The 17,657-nt window shown below is 46.2% G+C and overlaps 2 protein-coding genes across 2 annotated transcripts; one reads left to right on the top strand and one right to left on the bottom strand.

Moving 5' to 3' along the window:
* Positions 1-1,740: 1,740 nt before the first annotated feature.
* On the bottom strand, positions 1,741-2,268 carry LOC110071003 (FANCD2 opposite strand protein-like). Its single transcript, XM_078384209.1, has one exon. The coding sequence runs from the start codon at positions 2,266-2,268 to the stop codon at positions 1,741-1,743; it is 528 nt and encodes a 175-aa protein (XP_078240335.1).
* Positions 2,269-7,784: 5,516 nt separating this feature from the next.
* MRPL17 (mitochondrial ribosomal protein L17) lies at positions 7,785-9,119 on the top strand. The gene is made up of 3 exons (XM_072993127.2): positions 7,785-8,015; positions 8,278-8,346; positions 8,526-9,119. Exons 1-3 carry the CDS (start codon positions 7,842-7,844, stop codon positions 8,805-8,807), a joined length of 525 nt encoding a protein of 174 aa, XP_072849228.1. The 5' UTR covers positions 7,785-7,841; the 3' UTR covers positions 8,808-9,119.
* Positions 9,120-17,657: the final 8,538 nt, after the last annotated feature.

The raw sequence follows: 17,657 nt of genomic DNA, 5'->3' as shown, positions 1-17,657 counted from the left end.
AAATAATAATCCCTGTACCAGTAACAGTCGCCTGGTCATAGAGAAATTTGGCCCCTGAAGCTTCCCTCCCATTACCTTGCAATCAAAATTGATGCTCATGTGTGTTTGTGTGTGCACACACATGCTGTCAGGGTATAGAATTTTATAGGCCTGAACCCATATATGTTTCATTAACGAGCTGCCATTATGTGCAGATGAGAGAAAAGCTGAATCATCCTAAGCTGATGCAATGAGGTGAAACCAGAAAGAGCCCAGGTGCAGAGATGAGGTCACCTGGAACCCGATTGGACTGGACAGAGACAAGATTATGTATAAATATGGACTGTGTCTGTGACAGGTTTTCTTCTGATGTGATTTTCTGCTGTCGGACTGTGTGAAGACTTCTAGATGTGCTGTAGAGACCTGCCTGTATATAAGTGTACGTATATGTAAATATAACCGTCAAAGAAGAACTGGTAAAGTGTCTTCATTTACTCTGCGCCAGAAGCATAACACATGCAAATAACTTCCATTTGCTTAGGAACATAAGAACAGTCTGTTTGCCCAGGGGATGTCTTTGCAAAGACAGCGGGGGTGGGGGATTGCTTGGGTCCCCCTTCCCTCCTTTGGCCCTTGAAAATGTGTAAAATATATGATGTGGCGCTCATAATGAAAAGTTTGGAAACTCCTGGTTTAGGCCATAAGTAGAGTTGTCTACATTTGTGGCTATGCTGTCTGGACAATTAGTACAAAAACAGAAATAAGTGCACCTCTAGCTCTAGCAATCAGTTTGCTTCCTTTAACAAGAGCAAATGAAAAACTCCACGTCAAGTTGTTTAGAGGCTGTGTAATTTCCTGTCTTGCACAGGAGGAGGGGAGTTCTTCCAAGGTTAACTGAAAAGACACACAGCGTTAGGTCTTGCCTATTTTTGCTTTTGCATATTCCATTGAAAACCCATATACATTTCATATTTCAAACAAGTTAAAATGTGAATATTTAACTCTTAGTTCCTGCAGGTGTTACTAGTTAATGACGATTTCTGTTTCAAATTATAAAGGTAGTAGTAACTACATTTAATCTCCACCATAATTTCAAATATAGATTGTACCTTTTGTTAAATAATTAGAAATACTTTTTAATTTGGAATGCTATCAAAACTCCTCCATCTTTACAAATGGCTATGCTTTCTCTAATTCAATATGCACCACTGGATAATGAATTTTTGGTTTAAGGTATATTCCCTTCTCAGCTTCATGCATTTAGTAAATGAACAATTTTCTTAGATCAAGAAGTCGATTTGCTTTATAGACATTCCTCTTTTAATTAAAAAATGTTCTTGCTCTTCATATCGGTCCCATTCTGCAATTCAGTTACTTCATTGTTCATGTTAAAAATGATGGGTTTACAGCTTTCAGAAAATGGCCATTCTCCATTGGTGTATAAATGTCTTTTCCATCACCATGGTACTGTCCATCTCATCTGTTCCTCCCTGTAGAAGCCACATACAATGAGGAAATAGCTTCACAATACCTATCAAAAGAGCTTCACAAACTATGGCTTTCATTTTGATGCAAACGATATCTGAATTGTCAGAGATACTAGAAAGTGTGTTTCCATTCTATGTCAGTGCAAACATAGGGAAGTGGTGAGTGGCTGATCAGAAGTGTTGGAATCACTGAGGTCTTAGCCACGGAGTTAATAGTGTGGCTGGCCAAGGAACCTGCTTTGCCTTGCCCCTTTCCAGCCAGCCAGACGGGCCCTCAGCAGGAATGCTGCAAGGCGAATGCACACTTCTTGTAGGCAGCATAAAGCAAGAGAACTGCACGGAGCATCTGCCGGCACATGGCCATGGCCACGCACACTTGTGGCTCCCGGAGCCCATGAGGCCAACGCTGTTGGGGGCTGACAACTTGACAGAAAGCTGAGCATTCCGAAACCCTCAATGAGCCAGTCCAGCGGGGAGGCTGTGCTGTCACCAGGCGCCCAAAGACGGAGTCAAGCCCAGTGAGGTGAACAGCCTGAGGTCTGCGCACAGCCCCGGCATGCCCCCGTGTCTCTCCAGCTGCTCCAGGGGGTTGGGGCTGCCCTGCTCCTGTTTTAGCACCAGGCTCGAACACCAGGCTGAGTCCCTGAAAGCAAAGTTGCACTTCCAGATCAGCAGCGGTTGGGCTCTGCCCTCTCCTGAGAAGATGCTTGGCATGATTGGTCTTAGGCATGGTGCCCCGAAGCCACTGCAGGGATTCATCCAGTGGGGACCAGGGTGCCCATAACTGGTATCCACCAGCCATGATTAGAGCCACCTGGCTGCCATAACTATGTGCTGCCTACATGTCTGGCACCTTTTCCTCCACTTGGTGCCCTTGGCAACTCCTTATGAGGTCAGTCAACCTAGAATCCTTCCACCAAGTCAACATTCTAGATTTTCCTGCCCCAGGGTGGCTTGTCCTGAAAGAACAGATTATTTGTTTTGTCAAACCAGATTTCCTGGTAGGGTACAAGAATTTAACCGCAGAAGCCTGTGCTGCAGGGTCAGAAGACCAAGCAGTCGTAAGATCGAATCCACCCAACGGAGTGAGCGCCTGTCGCTTGTCCCAGCTCCTGCCAACCTAGCGGTTCGAAAGCATGCAAGTGCAAGTAGATAAATAGGGACCACTTCGGTGGGAAGGTAACAGCGTTCCGTGTCTAAGTCGCACTGGCCATGTGACCACGGAAGATTGTCTTCGGACAAACGCTGGCTCTATGGCTTGGAAACGGGGATGAGCACCGCCCCCTAGAGTCGAACACGACTGGACAAAAATTGTCAAGGGGAACCTTTACCTTTATAGTCTTCCTGCATCTCTTCAACTCTGTGGGTTTGATTCTAAATCAACAACAGACTGATCCACATCAATCACATCCCGGTCAACTGTATGTCTTTGTGTGTAAAAACTGAGTGACCTGTAGCTAGAATAGCTGGAGGCCTTTCTCCTAAATGGGCTTTCCTGTCAGTTCACATCGTCTTCTGCATGCTTTTTGATTCCAGAAATTAGATAAGTACTTCCTGGTAAAAGGGTCTTTACAGCAGTGGTATCTCATGGGGGCAACATCACTCAGCTCCAGCATAAATATATTTTAAGTGCCAGAAGAAATCCATCCTCTCAAAACACATTTTAAACACAAGACAAGTTGGACCAAAATTTGGCTGCAGTCAAAATCATGTCCAGGAGGTACACCAACACCTTAAAAGCATCAAAAGAACAACAGAATGGGCCACAGCAATAATAAATGGGTCTTTCCTTGAGGGCAGGTTTCCATCTGCCCTCAAGGAGACACTCATTAGGCCCATAAGAAAGAAACCTAATATGGCGGTGGACGAAATTGGCAATTATAGGCCCGTCGCCAATGTTTCTTTCATGAGCAAAGTGGTCGAGAGGGTGGTGGCCGACCAGCTTCAGGCCCATTTGGATGAAACAGACACCCTGGATCCATTTCAGTTGGGCTTCAGGCTGCGCCACGGTACAGAGACAGCATTGGTCACCCTGTATGGTGACCTGTTGGGGGAGGCTGACAGGGGCAAAATGTCTCTGTTGGTCCTCCTCGACATCTTGGCGGCCTTTGATACCGTCGACCATGGTATCCTCCTGGGGAGGCTCTCCGAGTTGGGCATCGGTGGCTTGGCTCTTGCCTGGTTCCGTTCCTTCTTGGGGGACCGTTCCCAGAGAGTGCAGCTTGGGGAGAGTGTGTCAGCCCCATAGAGTCTCAATTGTGGGGTGTCACAGGGGTCGATTATCTCCCCAATGCTCTTCAACATCTATATGAGGCCACTGGGTGGGGTCATCAGGGGTTGTGGGGCATCGTGTTATCAATAAGCTGATAACACCCAGCTCTACATATCCTTTTCACCAACTGCAGGTGATGCCGTCCTGTCCCTCCAGCGCTGCCTGGGGGTCATACTGCAATGGCTGCAGGAAAATGGGCTGAGATTGAATCCGGACAAGATGGAAATTCTGAGGGTGGGTGGCCCCGTGGTTGGCGGCTTGGGTGACTCTCTCACGTTTGGGGGGGTGACCCTGGCCGCAAAGAGTGGGGTCCGCAGCCTGGGGGTACATCTGGACCTGACACTCACCATGGAAACGCAGGTGGCGTCAGTAGTCCGTACCACCTTTTTCCACCTTTGGCGGATTGCCCGGCTACGGCCCTATCTCGACACGGGGGCGCTCACTACCTTGGTGCATGCGCTCGTAATCTCAAGATTAGACCACTGTAACGCGCTCTACGTGGGGCTGCCTTTGAGGCTGATGCGGAAACTTCAAGTGGTGCAGAATGCAGCGGCCAGACTCCTCAGTGGAGTGAGAAAATACCAGCATATTTCTCCTACCCTGGTCATGTTGCACTGGCTGCCCATTCATTTCTGCATCGACTTTAAAGTTTAATGCTCACTTATAAAGCCCTAAACGGTTTAGGACCTCGATATTTGGCGGAACGCCTGCTCCCACCAAGATCTACTTGGATCACCCGTGCGAGCCAGGAGGTGAGGCTGAGGAGCCTGATCCCGAGAGAGGCCCGGAAAGAAAAAACACGAAACCGGGCCTTCTCGGCGGTGGCTCCTCGCCTCTGGAATAATCTCCCTCCTGAGATTCGTGCGGCCCCCACTCTGGGCACATTTAAAAGTCAATTAAAAACATGGCTGTACATTCAGGCCTTCCCTCCAGCTAATATCTGATTTTTCTTTTTATTCTTCCTTTACTTTTTTTCTATTCTATCTTTATATTGTATTTGTTATAGTATGCTTTATTTAATATTTTGTATTACAGTGGTGCCCCGCATAGCGACGATAATCCGTTCCGGAAAAATCGTCGCTATCCGGATTCGTTGCTATGCGGAACCAAAAAGCCCATAGGAATGCATTAAACCCTGTTTAATGCATTCCTATGGGCTTAAAACCCACCGTTATGCGAAAATCCTCCATACGGCTGCCATTTTCGCTGCCCAGTAAGTGAGGAAAGGGTGCGAAAACACTGTGGGCGGCCATTTTTTCCCCGGCGGTCTTTTTGGAACCACCGATCAGCTGTTTTTAAAACATCGCTATGCGAAAATCGGTAAGCGAAACAGCTTACTGATCGTCGCAAAGCGATTTTTTGCCATTAAAAACATCGCAATGCGATCGCTTTTGCGATCGCAAAAAACAAATCGCTATGTGGATTCTTTGTTAAACGTGGCGCTCGTTAAGCGAACACCACTGTATTTTATTGTTTTATTATATTGGAAGCCACCTAGAGTGGTCTTATAGGCCAGAGGGGGGGTATAAATCAAATAAATAAATACTGTAAATAAATTTTAATGTTAGGATCACTGATGAGGCCACAAACCAACAGACAGTACTTTTCTGGATGGTTTGCAACTACACTAACCATGGTCAGCAATGGCCTTGTCCTGATGAATCCACCCACAATCAGCCCTTTTGAAATCCAAAATTTAGGTCATCTAATCTGATTGTGACAACACCAGCACTTTGGTTGACTGGGTGGGGACCACTGCTGCACCCACCTCCTCTGTGCATTTGGTCCAGTTTGACCCTGAAACAATGGAGGAGCTTTCCAGGATGTGGCTAGTTGAAGGCGTACTACCCCCTTGCTTGAGCCTTGCCGAGCCTGGCTTATAAAAGCTGCCAAAGGGACTATGGTGGACTGGGTTGTGAATATTGTGAACTCTTTGCTAAGGGAGGGATTTCTTCCCTCACCTGAAAAAGAAACTATCATCTTACTCATTATTAAATGCCCTCAGCTGGTGACAGATACTGTAACAGCTTTCATCCAATCACCCTTTATGGGCAAGATGAAAGCATGTGATGGCTAAGCAGCTCCAGATATACCTGGAGGAGGACTACCTCAAACCATCCCTAAGCTGGACTCTCTGGACGCAGTCCTCGAGGACAGACTGGAGCCAGCTAAACGCTGGCCCTTCAATCTAATCTCCGAGAGCCTGGAGAGCTTGGGGATGATTTATGAGTTGCCCTAGGCTAAGCAACAGAACCCGGACAAGATGAAGATTCTGTTTCTGGGAGGCTTTTCCAATAGGTTGGAGGAGGGATGACCCCTGGCATTGCCCTTCCCTTTAGGGATCAAGTTTGTACAGTAATTTGGGCATTCTTCTGGATACAGTTATTTCTTGGGATTCTCAGACTTAGAGCTGTGTCCAGATCTGCCTTTAACCAGCTGAGGCTTATAGCCCAACTCCGCTCCTGCCATGATGAGGGCTCCCTCGGGACACTGATCATCTCTCAGATTGACTACTGGAATGTTCTCTACGTGGAGCTTCCCTTAAAGCTGACCTAGAAACTACAGTGGGTCCAGAACGCGGCAGCCAGAATGGTGGCCTGTGTGAGCAAATTTGGTCACATTGCTCCAGTTCTGGCTTGTCTCCACTGGTTACCTGTCCTGTCCCAGATCAGGTTCAAAGGTTTGATGCTGCCCTTCACAGTTTGGGACCACACTACTTGTTGGAGCTTCCCTCCTCAGTGCCATCTGCCCAGCCACCAGATCCTTCCAGGCTACGCTCCTCTGGGTAGCCACGCCAAAGGAGGCCTGTAAGTCCTCCACGAGCAGCCGACACTTCTTTACGGTGGCACAGAGTTTGTTAACCTAACAAAGGTTAATGTGTAGTTATAACTTACCACCAATGTTTTATTTACTGCTGTAAACTGCATTGCACTAATGGGGTGGTATATAAAACAAACAAACAAACTAAGTATTTTTAGCTTATTTGTATCATTAAGCTAGTTTCAAGGGACGTGGTCACGCTGCGGGCTAAATCGCAGAAGCCTGTGCTCCAGGGTCAGAAGACCAGCCAGTCATAAGATCGAATCCACGCAACGGAGTGAGCTCCCCTCACTTTGTCCCAGCTCCCGCCAACCTAGCGGTTCAAAAGCATGCAAATGCAAGTAGATCAATAGGGACCACCTCGGTGGGAAGGTAACAGCGTTCCGTGTCTAAGTCGCACTGGCCATGTGACCACGGAAAGATTGTCTTCGGACAAAAACGCTGGCTCTATGGCTTGGAAACGGGGATGAGCACCGCCCCCTAGAGTCGAACACGACTGGACAAAAAAATGGTCAAGGGGAACCTTTACCTTTACCTCAGTTGCGCCTATCTGAGTGCTAGGTTACGAGAAAAAGCCTGGTAGGTATACCTTTGTCAGGTTAACAAAGACTAGAGGCGTCATTATGGGGCTTTTCCTCATAATCTGCTTATTAACCCAGTCAGGGTGATGGGTGTCATGCTTCAGGAAAACAGTTGCGCTCAACGACCGACCGACCGACCGACCGCCCTTTCAAGGACGTAACTTAAATGCCCCTTCGCAGCGCCACACCTTCACCTGAGCTCCAACCCCTCTTTTCTCAGCGGCCAATCAAGGCCCTCCGGCCGTTAACCCCTTCGTCCCTGCAGCGCAGCCTCATCTCGGGCAGAAGCAGCACCGAGAGGGCGCGCAGGACGAAGACCGGGGCGCCCCCTCCCTCCACGCCCGGGGAACGAGAAGAACTCCCCCTAAAGGCTAGTGGGGGGCACGGTCATGGGGGGGAAGGGGAGTCTTGAAACAACTTCCGGGCTTCCTGGACCGCGTCCCATCCTATGTGCCGCTCTAGGCATGCCACAGCTGTCTCTATGGACAGGAACCCAAACAATGACGCTTCCCTTCCGGCTGCCTCGGCGAAAGCCAGTAGTGCTCAGCCAATCACGCCTCCGAATAACGCCAGGCGAGAGGCAGGACTTCCGCCGCTCTCCAACGCTCGCCCAATCAAGAGCAGCCCGGGGGGGGGGAAGAGGCCTGAGCCCGCCTTCCCCTTTGTCCACGTGATGCGGCCGCAGCCGGTAACGGGGCAGACATGCGGCTCTCGGCGCCCGCCTGGATTTCCCACGGGAAGGTGCAGCGGCATTTAGGCTACGGGCCGCGGTCCCGCCTCGACCTCCTGCGGAACCTCGTCACCGGCCTCGTGCGCTTCGAGCGGATCCAGGCCCCCCGCGGGCGCGTGGACGAGATGCGCTTCTACGCTGAGCACGTGAGCGCCGGCCGGCGGGCGGGGGGGCGAGGGGTCGGGGTCGGTCGGTGGGTCGGTCGGTCGGCGGCGGCGGGGGAGGGGGAGGGGGAGGGAGGGGAGGGAGGGAAGCGTCCTCTCTGCCGCCGAGGGGCGGTCCGGGCCGCGAGGCTGATTTCCGCGCCGGGCAGGGTCTCTGCCCCGAGGGCCCTCCCGTGGGCGCGCCCTCCACCCACCCACCTCTCTCTCGCTCTCTCCGCCTCTTCTTCTCGGTCTGGACTCGCAGTTGATCGACTACGGCAAGCGCGGCGACCAGGACCCCAAAGCGATGCGCATGGCCGACTTCTGGCTGACGGTGAGGCTTTGGCTCCTGGACCTTCCTCCCTACCGGACCCGAGGCAGCGGGGCGAGGGGTGGGGGGTGGGGGGCGAAGGGAAAGGCTCCATCCCTCCCTCCCAGAGGCCGATCAAGCGCTGGCCGCCCTCCCCCCACCCCCACCCCCCTTTCAATCCTCTGCCGGGGGCTCTCTTGCAGGAGAAGGATCTCATCCATAAACTTTTCAAAGTGCTGGTTCCCCGCTTCCAGCGTTACTCCGGAAACTACACCCGCATGTTCCAGATTCCTAACAGTGACGACCTGAACCGGGTTAAGATGGCCGTCATCGAATACAAGGACAACCCGCTCCCGCCTCTTCCGGTGCCCGGCAGGGACAGCGAGAAGACTTTGGTCAACCAGCTCCTGAAAGGATACCGGATGGAGGTGCGCAGGGACAGAAAAGCCAAGGGTGCTGAGCAGCAGGCGGGCACACCTGTGTAGAGAGAGAGAGGTGTGTTCCTTCTGGGGGGGGGAGAGGAAGGGAAAAAGTGGACCCTCTGCCCAGGCGGGGCCTCGCTTGCTTGCTCGCTCGCTCGCTGCCCAAGGGGCTCAGGTGGCTTCTCCGTCGGAACCCCTAGGGTTGCCTCTCTTGTCCCTGGTTTTGGTTTGGCTGTTTAAAACCACATACAGTTTTTGTCAGCTGTGGTAAACAAAGTGGGGGCTCTTTCTTGCTGCTGTGATGAGAACTTAAAGGAAGCAAAGCAGGGTTCCTGTTGTTCTTGTGGAAATAAATATGAGTACTGTGTACATGCATTATTATTTGTTCTTTAATTTGGAATAGAATGGCACATGGCAGCTGAGGGAGAAGGCAAGGTTATATGTGTCAGGAGCACTGGTGGCAAGAATCTTTTTTTTAAATACTGTATAAGTATTTTTATTGTATTTTTCTACTTTTCTACATGTTGCAACCAGAGTGACTTATCACAATATATTCCATTCATTTTATCTTGTCTTATACTCTCTGACACATAAGTCGAGGAACAGGGACAAATTACCCCAAATGGGGTAAAAGTGAAAATCCTGGGGGTAATGAGCACAGGCATGTTGGGCACCTTACTACTCCCTATACCACACCATGGCTTGAGTGCAATGTGTTCCAGCAAAAATAGTGCACATCTTTATCTAATTTGGTGCATCCTGCTAGTTCGGTACACAGCCTGTATAGATTCAGTAATACAGTGGTGCCTCGCATAGCAATGTTAATTGGTTCCAAAAAAAACATCGCTATGTGAAACCATCGCTATGCGAAACACTATTTCCCATAGGAATGCATTGGAAACCGGTTAATCCGTTCCAATTGGAACGGATTGCCGTCGTTAAGCGAAAAAACCCATAGGAAACATCGCTAAGCGAAACAATGTATCCTCCATTGGAATGTATTGAAGCTGACTCAATACATTTTAATGGCTTTGCGAAGTCAATTTTTGCAATTTTAAATGTGTCATACAAGGGTCAAAAATGGTTTTAAATGCTTGGATTAGCTTCTGCACCCTCTAAAACGGATGCAAAAGTTAATTTGGCTTTGATCTGACTCTTCATTAATTTATGGTGAATTTTTTTCCCCCAACTTTTGACAGCTGTCAAAATCTGACAGCTCCATTATTTCCTATGGGGGAAGAAAAAATTCACAAAAAATTAATGAAGACTCAGCAACTGTTCTAAATTCTTGGGTTCGTTAGAGGGCCCCCTAAGTTGTGTGCAAACCTGATATGGCTTTGATCTGAACTTTCGTTAATTTTTTGTAAATTGTTTTCTCCCCCATAGGAAAGCATGGAGCTGTCAGATTTTGACAGGTCCATTGGTTCCTATGGGCCCAAAAAAAAAAATTCACAAAAAATTAACGAAAAGTCAGATCAAAGCCAAATCGGGTTTGCACATGACTTAAGGGGTCCTCTAACGAATCCAAGCATTTAGAACCGTTTTTGACCCTTCTAAGACACTTTTTTAATTGAAAAAAAAAACATCGTTAAGTGAAGCAGGGAACCTAAAATCGCATTTGTTATGCGAAGCATGGTCCCAAACTTCGCTAAGCGAAAATCGCCCATAGGAAACATCGTTATGCAATACATATTATTTTCTAAAAAAACACATCGTTATGCGAATTCATCGCTAAATGAGGCAATCGTTAAGCGAGGCACCACTGTATTTTTAATTCAAATGTACGATTTCCTTCCTTTCAAATCAAGGGGGTAATGTCGGCGTATATACATTTTTTGGGGGGTAAAAGGTAAAAAAGTTCCCTGATCCCTGCTCTGACATAATATTTCTAATCTATTCAACTTAAATCAGTGTAGATTTCATCCTATTCAACTTAAATCAGTGTAGATTTCATCCAGGTATAAAGAGGTTCCCATTTATCATTATCCAGTCTATCATTTAGTATATCTGTCAGAATATCCATTTCTGCTAGTTCCAAAATCCTCTTAATAAATTCCTTCTTTGTTGGCACCTTTGTTGTCTTCTAGGTAAAGGTAAAGGTTTCCCTTGACATTTTTAGTCCAGTCGTGTCCAACTCTAGGGGGCGGTGCTCATCCTGTTTTTCAAGCCGTAGAGCCAGCACTTGTCCGAAGAGAGTTTCCGTTGTCATGTGGCCAGCATGACTAGGGAAAACTGTTTTACCTTCCCACCGAGATGGTACCTATTTATTTACTCGCATTTACATGCTTTTGAACTGCTAGATTGGCGAGGAGCTGGGACAAAGCGACAGGAGCTCACTCTGTCGCATGGATTCGATCTTACGACTGCTGATCTTCTGACCCTGCAGCACAGAGGCTTCTGCGGTTTAGCCTGCAGCGCCATCACGTGCCTTCTACTGTTGTCTTCTACTTACTGGCATATACAATTCTAGCTGCAGTTATGAAATGTAAGATCAAGTAAGTCTTGTTTTTTTCGAGTGTAGCTGGTAATATATTCATTAAGAAAATTTCTGCTGTCAAAGCAGTTTTAACCCCTCAGATTTCATGAATAATTTTCGAAATGTCCTTGGCCCTACTGCACATCCACCACATATGATAGAAGCTCCCTACTTCCTTTTCACATTTCCAACACTTATTAGAAACATTTTTATACATTTTTGTTCATTTCTCTTGTGTTATGTACCATCTGTAATACGTTTTGTGTATATTTTCTTTCAGATTTATAGATGTAGTCATTTTAATATTTTGTTCCCAGATTTGTGACCAGGCACTTAGTTCAATATTATGTCCTAGATTTTGGGCCCATTTTACCATACAGTCCTTCACAATTTCATATTCCATTTTTTGCTCCATCAAAATATTATATAAACCTTTAATCAGTTTTTCCTCTGAGTCCAGCAACCCCTTATCCAAAGGTATTTTTGTCTTTCTGGAACCCTGTAGCTTTATCTTTTAGATATCTTGATTTCAACAAGTTTATTGACCACCAATCTAAGATAATGCCTTGTGTTGTCAGTTCATCTTTGTTCTTTAGATTAAAATCACTATCTAATATCTCAGCATATCTCCTGTATCTCCTGTTAGTGCCTTGAGTTGTTCTTGCTGGATCAGAGAATGCTTATAATGGAGCTACCCATAATGGTATCTTTCTATAATGTTGTGCCTTAACTGTCTTCCAAACCCATAACAGAGCTCTCCTGATTAAATGTAAATTAAATATTTTGCCTTGCTTATCATCTTGGTACCATAGGTAGGCATGCCAGCCTAGCCTTAAATCATGCTCCTGAATTTTTAAAAGTCTTCCATTTTGCAAAGTAATCCATTCCCTCATGCAAGACAGAGACGCTGCTCTGTAATAATTCATCCAGTCTGGTAGGCCAAACCCTCCTCTTTGTTTATTGTCCTGAAGAGCCTTAAGTTTTATTCTTGGTTTTTTCCCATCCCAAACAAACATGGCCATTATTTTATTCAGTTCTTTTAAAACATAATCTTTTAATAATATTGGAATTGTCTGAAAGAGGAAACTAGCTTTGGTAATATATTCATTTTTATTGCGACCATTCTGCCAATTAGAAATAATTGGAGTTTGGACCATTTTTTCAAGTTTACTTTGGTTTCTTTCATTACTTCCATATAATTGTCCTTTATTTATATACTTTTTGTCATATTAATTTCTAAGTACCTAACCTTACATGTTTCTTGACAACTGGAGTGCTTTCGTAATTCTTCTTTTTCTTTTGTCATATTTTTGACCAGAATTTTTGTTTGTTTATTTATTTTAAGACCTGACATACATCCATATTCTTTTATTGTCTCTACTAATGTTTCTATTTACATAATAGGTTCTTCTAAGATTATTACTAAATCAGCGTAAGCTTGAATTTTGAAATCTTCTTTAGCCTTTAAACCTTTGATTTTCTTATCCTCTCTGATTTGTTGGTTCAAGACTTCCAACATGAGAATAAACAGTAGAGGGGACAATGGGCATCCTTGCATTGTGCCTTTCTAAATTTGAATTGTTTCTGTCAGCTCTCCATTCACTTTGATTCTTGTTTCTTGTTTAGAATATACAGTATTGCTTTAATTTTTCCTATAAACATATCTCCAGCTTCCATTACTTGCAACTCTGTCAGCAAAAAAAATCCAGTTCATATTGTCAAAGGCTTTCTCTGCATTGAAAAATATTAATGCCATCTGTTTTTCAGGGTAGGCTTCATAGTATTCCAAGACATTCAATACTATCCTGATACTGTTTTTCATTTGTCCTTTTCATAAGAATCATGATTGGTCCTGATGAATGATCCGCACCAAAACTTTTTTCCAATCTATTTGCTTATATTGACACGAAAATTTTATAATCTACATTCCATAACGAAATTGGTCTATAGTTCTTCATTTCCAATTGGTCTGTATCTTCTTTATGTATCACTGAAATTATTGCTTCTTTCCAGGAAGTAGGAATTTCTTTTTCTGTTTCTATTTCTTCTATTAAAGGGTAAACCTAAAACTTCTTTGAAATTCTTGTAATATTCAGCCAGTATTCCACTGCACTGGTAGCAAGAATCAAATGTGGACTTATAAGCTAATTTAATGGGGGAGGTGGTATGGGAAATGGGGGAGGTACCAGACGATTGGAGGAGGGCTAATGCTGTCCCTATTTACAAAAAGGACAAACCTGGGAACTACAGACTAGTCAGCCTGACATCAATCCCAGGGAAAATTTTGATTGCTGACTCCTAACAGCATAGCTGTGGAATAAAGCTGAGACAGACCCAGGGAGCTTGCAACCAGGGCGGCTAACAGGAGTTGGCTTGGGAGAGATAGGAAGAGAAAGTAGGAAGGGAAGGAGTGCTGGAGGAAGGGACAAAAGAAAGGGGGGAGACCAAGGAGACTTAGAGGTGGGTGTTTATTTTATTAACACCACGAAGGGACCTGGAGTAACCCCTAGGAATTCCCCATTCAGTAGCACTATGTGCTCAGCTTAACAGCAAGGAAGGGGTGGCCTGATTACGGCTGAGAGGTATAAGTAGCAGCTGTGAGTTCTGGGAGGGCCTTTTGAGTGCTGACTCCTAACACAGCATAGCTGAGGAATAAGCCTGAGGCTTTCTCATCTACGTTCAACATAACAAAATAAAGGGAAAGAGTATTCACAGACAAAGAGATCATAGCAAAAAGGTAACAGGGACTATGGAGGGAAGTCACGGTTCTGGTGACTTACAAAATTTGTGCAATGTTTGTCTTTGTGCCTGAGTGTAACACAGTGTACACATGCAGCAAATGCAAATGGGTGGCATTGTTAGAAGAAACAGTGAGTAGCCATGCTTATAGCTATTAAGGAAGATGAATTATACATTGACAGAACTGTTGAGCAGCAGCCGCAGTCAGTGGAGATACTGGATGGGGAAAGAGCAACAAGGAAAGGGACCCAAAGAGAAGGCCAAGGAGAGAGCAAACATAGTGGCAGAAGCACCATGGAAAAGAGCCACAGTGAGGAGCAAAAGAAGAAGACTATTTTCACTGGTGGAACTGGAAAGCCCCTTTCAGGTTCTTGATGAGGAGTGTGGCAGACAGCAAGTAGATGAAGTCAAAGAGGAGATCATACAGGAATATGTGAGAGGGACTGAAGCTCAGCCAAGCCAAGGCACTCAACCCACACCCTGTAAAAAGAAGATGAGAACCGTAGTTGTAATGGGAGACTCCCTGCTGTGTGCGATGGAACCTGAGGTATGCCGGGAAGGTCCATGGACCCACAAATTAGGGATATGATGGGGATTGACATCACTCATAAAAGCCATGGATAGTTAATGTTTCCTTCTCATCTATGTGGGAACAAACGACACAGCCAAGAGCAATTTTGAAGAGATGACAGACTTTGAAGCTCTGGAAAGGAAACTTAAGGACTTTGGAGTCCAGATAGTTTTCTCATCCATCCTACCAATAATTGAAAAACAAATAGAAAGGGAAATGAAAAAGCTCCGGGTGAATGACTGACTAGAAAGGTGGTGTCGAAGTGAGGGATTTGGTTTTTGGGACCACGGGCTAAGCTTCCTGAAAGATGGACTGCTAGCAAGAGAGGCCTTGCACCTCACAAGGATTGGAAACATTGTGTTTTGCCACAGCATGAAGAACTTCATCAGGAGTAAAAATAGATGAAGCTCTATGCACTATAAGAGGAATGGGCTGAACAGTTCTAATGGGGGTTGATAACATGTTAATTGTCAGGAATTTTGAGGTGTGGAAATTGGCAGAAGTCAACTGATGCCCATGAACTAGCTCGTTATCTTCAAGACATAATTTAATGCTGGAAAGTGCTTTTTCATTCATTTCTTGCTGCTCCTCATCAAAGACAGCAGGTGGAGCTTGCACTATCTCCCAGCAGTGATCATTTTGGAGAAGCATCTCCATTTTTAATGAGCAGTGCAGATAATGACTGAAGTTTAGCCTTGCAATAGGGAAACCTCCCCAAGCCATGAAGCTGCAGGCCTGCATTCTGGCTAATTAATGTTCAGTGTCTGTTTCTAGCTGTCCTCTACCCCACTTGGGCCTACACATGGGACACTCACCTCTCTGGACCTCTGGCAATACTTCCAGCAGCTCTGGATCAGCTCCTCTCACATCCATAGCAACTCCCCGATGTCTCCACAGCTTACCTGGCACAACGAAACTGTGCTGGGTCCATAACCCCTTGTCAGGAATTTTGGGGTGTGGAAACCAAGACAAGGCAGTCTTCCAGGTCAACAGTAAAGAGATTCACAGAGATACCTTTCTAGTAGTGTATTTACAAAATACACACAGCAGACTAAAAAATACACTTACCTGTAAAATAAATGGACAGCACTTTGTGCAGCAACTCTCCGTACAAAGCTGGATATTCCACTCTAGTGTGTAGTTCTTATAGTGTGAAACATCCAGTCACTGGTGCATCACCTGTTGTCCTCTCCTAGGCACTACATCTTACCCAATACACATTTCTAGGACTGTGCCATCTATATGTGCTAACCTTGTGGCTGCACAGCTGTTATAAAAATGGATGTCTAGCAGAGCAGGGTTCCCCAAGCCCCAGTCCACGACCCGGCAGCATTCTGTGGCCTAGGCAGGATCAGGCCATGGACATAGATCTCCTGTTCCCCCCTGTGAAAACCCCCCACAAGCAGTGCCATGCACGTGAGTGTGCACCCCTGTGAGCACCACCGTGTGCAAGCGCACTCCACCCCCCTGTGGGTGTGCCGCTCCCCCCCATGAGCATGCCATGCTCCCCCATCTGGTCGCCAGTTGGGAAACAGTTGGGGACTACGGTAGCAGAGCACTCTAGTTCATGTACAAAGAGCAAACTCCACTTTATGGCCCACAATATCCTGACATAATCATAATAATATAAACGTACAAAGAAAAGCAGGCACCGTATCACACAACCTCCAGTGTCTATGTAGGTATGCCTGGAGTATGGGACACAAACAAGAACTGAAAATCTTAGCTCAGTAAATATAATTTGAAAGGAATAACTGAAACTGGTGAGGCAACTCCCATGATTGTGTGTGTGTGTGTGTGTGTGTTTAGTCGTTTAGTCGTGTCCGACTCTTCGTGACCCCATGGACCAGAGCACGCCAGGCCCTCCTGTCCTCCACTGCCTCCCGGAGTTGTGTCAGGTTCATGTTGGTTGCTTCGCAGACACTGTCCAGCCATCTCATCCTCGGTCGTCCCCTTCTCCTCTTGCCATCACACCTTCCTAACATCAAGGTTTTTTCCAAGGACTCTTTTCTTCTCATGAGATGGCCAAAGTACTGGAGCCTCAGCTTCAGGATCTGTCCTTCAAGTGAGCATTCAGGGTTGATTTCCTTTAGAACTGATAGGTTTGTTCTCCTTGCAGTCCAGGGGACTCTCAAGAGCCTCCTCCAGCACCACAATTCAAAGGCATCAATTCTTCGGCGGTCTGCTTTCTTTATGGTCCAGCTCTCACTTCCATACATCGCGACAGGAAAAACCATAGCTTTGACTATTCGGACTTTTGTTGGCAAGGTGATGTCTCTGCTTTTCAAGATGCTGTCAAGATTTGTCATCGCTTTCCTCCCAAGAAGAAGGCGCCTTTTAATTTCAGGGCTGCTGTCTCCATCTGCGGTGATCATGGAGCCCAGGAAGAAAAAATTTGACACTGCCTCCATATCTTCCCCTTCTATTTCCCAGGAGGTGATGGGACCAGTGGCCATGATCTTAGTTTTTTTGATGTTGAGCTTCAGACCGTTTTTTGCACTCTCCTCTTTCACTCTCATTACAAGGTTCTTTAATTCCTCCTCACTTTCTGCCATCAGAGTGGTATCATCTGCATATCGGAGGTTGTTGATATTTCTTCCGGCAATCTTAATTCCGGCTTGGGTTTCTTCCAGTCCAGCCTTCCGCATGATGTATTCTGCATATAAGTTAAATAAGCAGGGTGACAATATACAGCCTTGCCGTACTCCTTTCCCAATTTTGAACCACTCAGTTGTTCCATGACCAGTTCTAACTGTTGCTTCCTGTCCCACATATAGGTTTCTCAGGAGACAGATAAAGTGGTCAGGCACTCCCATTTCTTTAAGAACTTGCCATAGTTTGCTGTGGTCCACACAGTCAAAGGCTTTCGCATAGTCAATGAAGCAGAAGTAGATATTTTTCTGGAACTCTCTGGCTTTCTCCATAATCCAGCGCAGGTTAGCAATTTGGTCTCGAGTTCCTCTGCCTCTTCGGAATCCAGCTTGTACTTCTGGGAGTTCTCGGTCCACATACTGCTGAAGCCTACCTTGCAGGATTTTGAGCATAACCTTGCTAGCGTGCGAAATGAGTGCAATTGTACGGTAGTTGGAGCATTCTTTGGCACTGCCTTTCTTTGGGATTGGGATGT

The sequence above is a fragment of the Pogona vitticeps genome, chromosome 2 (assembly GCF_051106095.1).
Source record: "Pogona vitticeps strain Pit_001003342236 chromosome 2, PviZW2.1, whole genome shotgun sequence".
NCBI classification, from domain to species: Eukaryota; Metazoa; Chordata; class Lepidosauria; order Squamata; family Agamidae; genus Pogona; species Pogona vitticeps.
This window is presented reverse-complemented; position numbering and strand designations above follow the sequence as displayed.